Below are 9,993 nucleotides of genomic sequence, written 5' to 3'. Positions count from 1 at the left end.
CCACTTCATAGATTTTACTTGAATTTAATTATTTCTTAATTTTTAAAATTACTGTTATTAAACTTCTTTTGACACATTTCTTTTTTGAAATATATATCAATGAACATAAAGTCTATACTGAACGCTACAATATAACATTTATCACATTACACGACAATGAACTCATTAACACTTGGACCCTATTTCTTAAAAAAAAAAAAAAAAAACACTCGGAACCTATTTTATATATCAATCCTAAATCACATAACAGAGCACAATTATTACAGTGTTATCCTTGGGATATCTTTACAGTTTTATTAATTCTTTAAAATTACTATTAACTACCAATAACAGATTGAAGCAGAGTGAACTTGAAGCCTATCTGATTAACCAAATGTATATGATTTCCAAATATTTGATTATCACTTTAATTTTCAGAAGCTGTATAAACTTCTGTTTTCTGGCTTCTATTGTTAACATATTTATTTATATTTCTATTTGCATGATTGAGACAACAAAATGCTTGCGTTTTCACTAATCTCAGCTCTAGTCCTTTTAATCCTTCTTTCTCCTTGTTGAACATCCAATCTCACCCCAAACAGCATTGGCCTTTTATCATCATCTTTAGCTTCCTCTTCTTCCATTTTTTTGGTATAAATTGAAACCAAATCAAGTAGTTCCTTACACTTCCTTTTCATGCTTGTTAGCTCAGAATTCAACACCACATTTTCCTCTTTGAGTCGCTTGTTTTCATCCACTAGATTAGTGTAACCCGAAGTTGATGAGGTTGATGATGATCTTTGATCTTCATCAGAATCTTGGTTTTGTACCGTTTGTTGTTGCTTGTTGCTCCAAGCTTTTCTTCTCCGAATCTCGGATAGTAACTCTCTTTCACCTTTCTTGAATCTTTCATTGCAAAACTCCCATCTACTTGTTGCAACTTTACGAAATCCCTATACATCCCACAAATAGGTATTTAATTTTACAGTAATGAATAAATTATAAAAACAACTGCCACTTAAGTTCATCATGAAAGAACAAAAACATTAGCATTTTTTCAAGAAAGAATTCATATTTGGTGTATTAAAAGCATGTTTTATGGTGCCTTACTACTGGTGCTTTACTCAAAGACACCATGTTGCTTATTAAGTGTTGTTAATTGTTCAATATTGATAAAATTTTGTTGCTTATTATAAATATTTTTGATAAAATTTTGTTGCTTATTATAAATATTTTTTTTGAGAGCTGCTTATTATGAATAAATAAAACTAATTAATGTAAGTCATATCGCCCACCAACATTGAATTTTCTATCCTCCTTCAAAAATAAACAATGAATTTTCTACGTGCTTGACTTATGAGTTTGAATTTAAGGTATGAAATTAACCTCATTACCAAACCCCCATAATGTCAATTAACATGAGAAACGAGGATGGTCCGGGGTATTGAATAGGGAGAGAATATTTTATATCTTCTGGTTCCACCCTATATCTTAATTGAAAATACTTCCAATTCCTTCACATTTAACAAAACCTAGCTAAACTAGTTTTTTTTTTTTCAACACAAAAACCTAAACTAGGTTAAACAAATATAGTTAACCTGTTTCATGGAGTACTCATGAAAACGAATGCCTTTTTTTTTACCTATCCTTTTTCTTAACAAAACTTTACATAGTCAAAACTATCCATTTTTTCTCTGTTTATTATTTCAAATTTTGGGGAATTCATATTCACACTCTTGTAACACATTCTTTCATTAAATTTCATCTAAATATACGATCAATTTGGAATGGAAATTTTTCTTGCATTAATAAGAACCTAATACTTTACAAAATAAAAAATTTCTCTTTAAATTTAATATTACTTTGTTAATTTTTTAGATGTTTTTTTATGAAAGGACTAAAAGAACAAAAAGAGAATATCTAAAAAATGAGACAAGTGAGTCTAACAAAATCTATAAAAAAAAAAGCATAGATTTAGATGTATGTACGTACATAGGTATTGAGCTGCCGTACAAAGCTAGAGAAGTTGCTATGCTTGAAGAGTGTTGGAAGGATATCACGAGCAAACTCCGCCGGCTGCCACACCACAAACGCCGTTCCTTCATCGTTCCACGATATCACACCATCGGTTATCGGATCCTCGACCAACATGTATGTCTTCAACAAGAAGGGTGATGGACTGCACTTTCTTCCACATTCCAACAATCCCTTCTCACTAATAACTACTCCTTCCATTATTTTTATTTCTTTTTTTTACTTTATTTTATATTTTTCTAGCAAATTAAAGAGAAGATTGTTTTGTGAAGAAGGATAATTAATTAATGATAAGCTAATGAATGAATATTTAAGATTGATGGAGAGGAGAAGAGAAGAGAAGAAGAGCAGTTAAGAACTCCCAACCCCAACAATAGAAACCCAACACGACTCCACAGTTCATGAGAAATGCAAGAGCTAGCTAGATAGATAACTTAATGTTCCTTCTTTCTCTTTATCTTTCTACCATCTAATGAATAAATAGTTTAAACGTATGCACTAAGCTTGCACCTCTTTTTATATAGTCTCAAGGTATGCATGCACTTTCATTACTCTTTTTTTATTTATGTTAATTTTCTATGATGTTTCTATTACCCTAAGTTAAAATAATACACAACAAAACGACACGTATTGATAGCCAATGCATGATATAGAGTACTTTTTATTAGAAAAAGAAATACATGCACGAATGACATAAAGCAAACTTGACTAACTTGAATATATTGTTAAAAGATATTGTGAAGTGTTGAATTGGACGAGTTGAACCAGCTATGCACGTGGGAGTGTTTGGTGGGATTGTATATCAAATTAACATGCAATTTTTTCAAAGAAAATATGTTAGAATAAGTAAACATTCAATAGGCTTAAATAGTTAATAAACTCAATTAAAGATATATAAATTGTTTAAAAGAATTTGAATTTGATTTTTGAATAACATAATTATTGATCAGAATGTATTTACTTCCTTATCGAATTTCGGATTATCATAATCTATTTTTCTGATAAAACGGAGTGTTAACACATTAGATTAAGTCATTTAGTTGCATTTTTCATTATACTCTTTTACTATTTTATTTCCAAATCGATATTTCGTACAAATTCCTCCATCCAAGGCTTTAAATTCATTGGTGGTTGAGTTTGATTTCTTCCTCTAACGTGATCTAATGCTTTTGGAAGGTTTTTTCTATGAAAGGAGCGACTCTAGTTGACTTTTAGCTCTTTTCCAACTACAAATTTTCTTCCATTCAAATATGACTGTAATTTTTTATACATAAACTATATAAACCAACCGCGTGCATAAAATATGATATGGAAGTTTCTCATTGATTATAAGCCAGTTGCTCCAATTAATTACTTTAGAATTTGGTGACTTTTGTTGTGTCTTAAAATTTTAAAAAATACCACTAGTCAATATAAACATTGAAAAATACCAAAGAAATAGATAAAGTTCAACAGTCATACGTTTTTGTCTGTTTGCCTAAACCATTCTCCACTATGTACATGGATTTATCACTTTGAAATAAATCAGGCTGTGTGTGAACTTAATGTGTTTTCTTTTTCTAAGAAAGAATGGAAGTATTTCAAACCAACATATACAAAAATGTTATTTTGTTTTTGAAAATAATAAGTAACTTAATATTTTGTTAGTGCAAAATATCACATATGGAGATAGAGAAAAACAAAAAAAGATCAGTTTTATTAACACAGGGTTAAATATCAATTACTTTGTAAAAATAGTTTTTTATTCTAAAAAAATTTTCAGTATCGTTCCAATATTTTATCCTAAAAAAATAAAATTTTCCGATATTCTGTCATAGTTGATGTTATTTATTCCTTATCTAACAAAGATCATTACTTTCTGTTTGACAATTGTTTTTGGATAAGACTCCTATTTGCTAAAGTCAACATGTCATTTGTTTGCAAAATTTTCTCTCGAAGTGTCGTATAATGTTCTCCATTAGTTCGGATGAGACCTGGCTATGATGTCGATTATAATATTCATTTTTTTCATTTAATGTGAAACTTTTATTTACAATTTATACATCAACAATTTCTTTCTTGAGTGTGAACTTCATCCGATTTATTGTTGTTAGTGTATGTCAAGGAAGCACATTGTTTGACCACCGTGTTGTCAGTAATATTTTTGATATAAGGCGTCAGTCGAACCATATTCCCTAAAAAAAAAAAAAAAAGGAACGGAGCCATAAATTAAGTTAAGTGGGAGACCAAGATTAAAAGTATAATTTATTAAAGAAAAATTAATTTTTCAAATGTGTAACATAGACAAAAAAATTATTAGATATATTCAATATTAAAATTGTCAAACAAATATAAAAAAAAACAAAAAAACAAAAAAAAAACAAAAATTTTCTTCTGAAGGTCTCGTCGTGGTTTCATAGAGTTATAATAATCAATTACTATATAGGAGATAAATTTTTCAACAAGCCCATCTTCAATATAAATAATCATGTAATCCCCAAGAAAATCATTTCCTTATTGGATAGAGTGATAATTTTAAAATGCACATGTTATGTGGACGTTGGGATTAAAAGGGAAGTAGAATAAGATATAGGTTCTTGGCTTTCAAAACTACTTAAAAAGACGATGATCTTATAGTCAGGAGAACTGATTGTTTCAATTAATTGGGAGGACTAAGATCATTTGTTTAAGAAGGAATCAACAAGGAGTAATAACGACTGACCTATCGGAAGCCGAAAAGGGTTACAACGACTAAACTCTTACTTTACGGTGTAATGATGACATTACTCACGCGCAACTTCAGATTAATACTATCACATCATCTCATTTCTCATAAATCAACCAATGATACAACACAAACCAGCTTTTATTTACACCCAAAAATAGTTTTCATGTTACCCATGATTTGTTGCCCTCGACTGAGGAATAAGGAACTAGACACGATCAGTAGTGGATATGCACATAAAGAGAATGTGTCAACGAATAAGGAGGAGAACAAAGAGTCAAAGACGAACGCGGACGCCATAATAAACTATTGCTTATTAGTCAAATGACGTGGTCTATTGCACACTATAGGCCACACCATTTGGCTAATAAGCCATGGTTTGCTGTAAATACTCTATTATTATTATTATTATTATTATTATTATTATTATTATTATTATTATTATTATTATTATTATTTCACCAGTTCTGTAGTTTAGCAATATGTATTTTTGTTTATGTTGATCTTTTATGTTGTTTTGTGTGTGAACCCAGTATAGCGGACATTCATAATTTGTGAGTGTCATTATAGCAGTAGGGATTGACATCCATTCATAATTGGCGCATGCCATTATAGTGTACACCGTGAACCCAATAGTCTATAGGAACACACAGTCGTTTCTAAATTTTTGCAAGTCCGGATACATAGAAAATGTTTATTTTATTATATATATATATGTTAATAATTTTACTAAATCCAGTTAATTATATTTGTCGGTGGATATATAAATTTTCAATTATACAAAGTTATATGTCTAACCCGGGCAACGCCGGGTAAATATACTAGTTAGTGAATAAAAAGATGTCAGGAGCGATGGTTCTTTTGTTACGGGGCGTTAAGGGATGATCAAATTAATGCATTATATATAGAGAAAATTTAGAGAAGAACAAACTCTGATTTGAATTTTGTGTTATCAATCTTCTTGTCCGGAGAGAGAGTACAATATATTTGTATGTTAGCCAGTGTATTTGTATTACTGTAACAATTCACGATATGTCCTTTTATTAATTGCTTCATATTTAAATAGAGGTTGTGCTACTTCTATTCTATTGTTTTCTTTCATTTGCTCAGCGGCGAAGCTAGTATAATTTTTATGAAGGGGCCAAATATAAAGAAGAAATAAAATATATTTTAAAAACTAATACATTAACCCTTTGCTTTATGAACACTAATATATTAAACTTAATTGATAAGTAAAATAAATTCACAATAGTTTTTACTTATATTTAATGAAACAACAACGAACAAGAAAATAAAAGATATATAACAATAGTTATCTGTAAAAGATGAATTTATCTATAATTGACACTAAACTAAATAGATTATCAATCACTACTACAAAATACCCCCTTTAATAGCACTTATTTTGGCTCTTAATAGCGCTTCTCAAGCGCTAAGAAAGCCCCCGCTATAAAAGGTCAAGAGCCTATAATAGCGCTTTCCAAACGCTATTAAATAGCAACGTTTCAATAGCGCTTTCTGAAAAGCGCTAATAAAGCCTCATTTTAGGTGCTATTTTTAACTGATGTTTCTTAGCGCTTTCAGAAAAGCGCTAATATAGCTTTATTTTTGTGCTATTTTTAACTGATGTTTCTTAGCGTTTTACATAAAGCGCTAATAAAAGTCCCTATTTTTATTTTATTTTTTTAAATGAAATCTACAGTCAAAAGCATTATAATAAAATGCTGATCAGATCACAATACAACAAGATAATGATTAGAAACACCAGTAATCCATTAATCTGTTGATAGAAATAAACACTAGTAATTTGTTGATCAGAAACTTATTTACAAATGTCATAAATATTAATCAATCCTAAATGACATCTAATGTACACTTGCATAAAAATGAAAGTTCGTGCACAATACATATATATATATATATATGAAATTAAAGCAGCCACAACCACAAAAAAAAACACCAAACATTGAGAGGACTCGTGACAAGCGATCCAAATTACTCAATAGATCTATCTCGAGCATATTCTCCTGTGTCGTATGGAATGAAAAATTAATCAAGTATCATTCAATTTCCAGCATAGCCAACAGTTTAAAATAACTCAAAGGATTCTAAAGTGCATATAGAATCCACTTAAAATCAAAAGAATCTCAGTTGACAAACAATACAATACAATACATCCAGACATTATGTAATTCACTGTTTGTCTATTAACCTGTCAAACTATCCAATTCCAATACAAAAATTCCAACAGCCTAATCTTGTGAAATCTAACTTAATTTTTAACATCTAGGCATAACTATTTCAAATTACATTAAAAACGAAAATGATGAAAAAGAAAAAAAAAACTCACTAATATAGTTGGCCATGAAGGAACAAGGAACAAGTATAGAAAATCAAAGAGACATAAGGCCATTAGGCCTAGAGGTGATCCTATCCATAGTCACACAGTTTGCAATTCGTTTGGGTACGTGGTACGGGTTTGGGTACGCAGTTCTTAAATTTCAAAGAATTTGGACAGGTGATGTTTTATAGTAATATAGGCAGCTAGCACATGTGTTTTATCTAACATAGAAAAATAGCAACTCCCACATCGGAAGGTTATCTAACATTGTTAGGTAAGTAATTCTATAAATACAGACAACACATTCTGCCTCTAACACACCTGTCCACTACCAAGTGTAGTACATTAAATTGTTGGGCCAGATAAATTAGTCTAAATTTTTACATTGTTTGTTAACAATTGTATGGTTCTCCGGTACTCACTTTTCAGTGAAATTCATGTGTGAATTATCACGTACCAATACGAAAACGAATTATGATTCGGTTCGAAAGAGAATTAAAGAATGTATACCTTTAAAAATACATTCACCAAAAGCGCGATTGAGCGGTAGGGTGGGATAAGTCGAACATCAACCAGTGAACCAATTCAAGGTGATCTTTTTTGTGACCAATTTGATGCTCTGCAAATGATGAAACAATACACATTATTCCCCTATAACCACAAGTAACATACACTCAAATCTGGGACAAAAAGAAGAATGCAAATTGAAAAATATATAAGCTTGAGTATCAATCAATGGTAGCAAACATGAAAGCACACAAATGAATTGCATTCCACATTTTAGTGTTACTAAACTTATTAGAAATAATTCAAGGAACAGTTTTTCCTGCAGGGCAGAGTAATGTGCTTTCAGCATAATTACAAGGAATAGTTGGACAGAAAAGAAGACATCATTTCTTAAATATTACCTTCAGTACGAAGAGTGAATCTCCCAAGTTGTGGAAAGTCAGAGAATTTCTCGACGCAGATGGTGTTACTAACCTGTAACATTTCCAAAACAAAATCAAATGAAGCTTAATGGTTTTGAAGAAAAAAATGACCATTCCATAAGCAACTAATTCCTTTGTCTGAAACTCCACAATCATCCCATGTGATCATTATGAATTTAAATATTTTAATATCCCTAGAAAACCCAAGTATAGCAATATAATAATTTGTTAAACCAAATTTGTATCCAAATTTATAATGGAGCATGTACCTGAATTCGGCACACAACACCTGCCCCATTCTTCACAAAGAGAACTTCCTTTTTCATAGGCTTCCTTGTCTTTGGATCAATTTGAGATATGAGCTCAATAACCTCACACTCTTCAACTACATAGTGGACGTGAAGAATAGCCTTGTACCCAGCAGTAAAAATTGCCTAATTTTATACAATACAAGTTCTAGATCAATAGAGAGAAATTTTGTAAAGAAGCAAATGCAAAGAGAGAGAGAGAGAGAGAGAGAGAGAGAGAGAGAGAGAGAGAGAGAGAGAGAGGATGAGTACGTACATTGTCCAACAATTCAAAAATTTGCAGCTGGGCAACAAACTCCGTAACAGCTGGTATTGGATTGGCTGAGATCAGAACAAAAAACACAACCAATTAGCAAATGCATAACCATATAAACACAACCATAATCTATAAGTAAAGAGTCCCACAAATTGAATTGGCTAGGACGTTTGTTCAGGGAAAATTGGAAGCAGGTCCCTTCTGACACCATTGTCGAAGGGATGTCAACCTACCAAAATTTTAGCCTAGGCTCCCAACCCAATTACTAAAAAGAAAAAAGGTTTTACTTGCTTAAAGAAATCTGCAACAACATGATGATACAATGGTAGTGTGTTTGAACATCTCATGCCATGGCACACTACTCTAAGACTTGGCTTTTAAAAAAATATGGGGAAGGGAAACTTACCATAATATTACACGTAGAAGTAATAAATGAACAAGGAGACACACCACTAGTTTTTACATACTACATGTAATATGATCGTGCAAGAACAACCACAACGGAGCTCTCCATGTTAGGTGCTTAAATGAGTCCCACTTTTACACATCACTCATTTTATAATTTTGTGATGTTACTACTTAAAAAATATATTAATTAATTTTATTGTCTAAACAAGCCAATTTGAATAGCAATATAGGTGGAATATAACTCAGTAAGAGGAATTTAATTAGTATCATAATCGATAAACAAAAGGAACTATATTCAATCAAACATTATCATGATGTTATGACATGTAGGCATAAAGTAACTCATCCTTCTTCAAGTAAAAAAACAAAATCGTATGGTCTACTCTCCATTAGGAATTTGGAATATACTTTAATTATGGGACATCCCAATACTATGTGCTATAACATCATCTATTCATTTAAAGGTCGCCTAAAACCATCTATATGGAGGACTAGTCACAATTAAATCACAAGAATTACAACAATGGTAGAATATGCATCTCATAAAATTATTCAACTGAAACTGGGTATATTAAACTGTATTGACAAATTAATGGACTTCAATTGACAATAACAGTTGGTGATAAGTGACGACAGTTCACAATAGCCACTTATAATCTCATAATAGCTTACCACAATATGTTGCTTGACTAAATTCGACACAACAGATAAGAAATGTCAAACCTGATTTCAAATATGTATGGCCCGAACTTGGAATTGTGGACGGAGGATAGATCCCCTGATAGGTAGAGTCTCGTGTCTCCAAAACGGCGTATTTGTTCCTGCTTTAATCTTGGGGAAGAGTGCCGCTTTCGTTGAAATCCTCGTTCAACCTTGTTTTGTAGAATTCTCCTTATAAAGATATCACATACATAGTGTGAACAAATCATGTTAGCTACGTTCATATCGATTGTAAAAACTCCTATAATATCATATACACAGTTTATACACAGTTTGTATACGAAAATTTAGAGACACAGATATGATTTCTTTTC

General features: G+C 31.1%; 1 protein-coding gene and 1 long non-coding RNA gene across 2 annotated transcripts; both read right to left on the bottom strand.

The window, feature by feature from the left end:
- Window positions 1-76: 76 nt before the first annotated feature.
- Window positions 77-2,500, bottom strand: HSFB3 (heat shock transcription factor B3). Its single transcript, XM_085724504.1, has 2 exons — window positions 1,972-2,500; window positions 77-932 (listed from the first exon to the last, which is right to left on the bottom strand). The coding sequence occupies exons 1-2, from the start codon at window positions 2,212-2,214 to the stop codon at window positions 474-476; spliced, it is 702 nt and encodes a 233-aa protein (XP_085580630.1). The 5' UTR covers window positions 2,215-2,500; the 3' UTR covers window positions 77-473.
- Window positions 2,501-6,654: 4,154 nt separating this feature from the next.
- On the bottom strand, window positions 6,655-8,034 carry LOC146909786 (uncharacterized). Its single transcript, XR_015018956.1, has 3 exons — window positions 7,967-8,034; window positions 7,569-7,677; window positions 6,655-6,744 (listed from the first exon to the last, which is right to left on the bottom strand). It is a non-coding gene; the product is annotated as an uncharacterized LOC146909786 (long non-coding RNA).
- Between the last annotated feature and the right edge of the window lie 1,959 nt (window positions 8,035-9,993).

The sequence above is a fragment of the Medicago sativa genome, chromosome 7 (genome assembly GCF_051527215.1).
Source record: "Medicago sativa cultivar Bolivia chromosome 7, Bolivia_mono, whole genome shotgun sequence".
Taxonomy (NCBI): domain Eukaryota; kingdom Viridiplantae; phylum Streptophyta; class Magnoliopsida; order Fabales; family Fabaceae; genus Medicago; species Medicago sativa.
Note: the sequence above shows the minus strand (reverse complement) of the source record. Positions and strands in the feature narration are given on the sequence as shown.

Bases quoted from the DNA above. Each gene is read 5' to 3' on its own strand.
- HSFB3 (XM_085724504.1), bottom strand. From the start codon at position 2,214: ATGGAAGGAGTAGTTATTAGTGAGAAGGGATTGTTGGAATGTGGAAGA. The intron at 933-1,971 runs GTACGTACATAC...TGGGATGTATAG, and splicing joins TACGGCAGCTCAATACCTAT to GGATTTCGTAAAGTTGCAAC.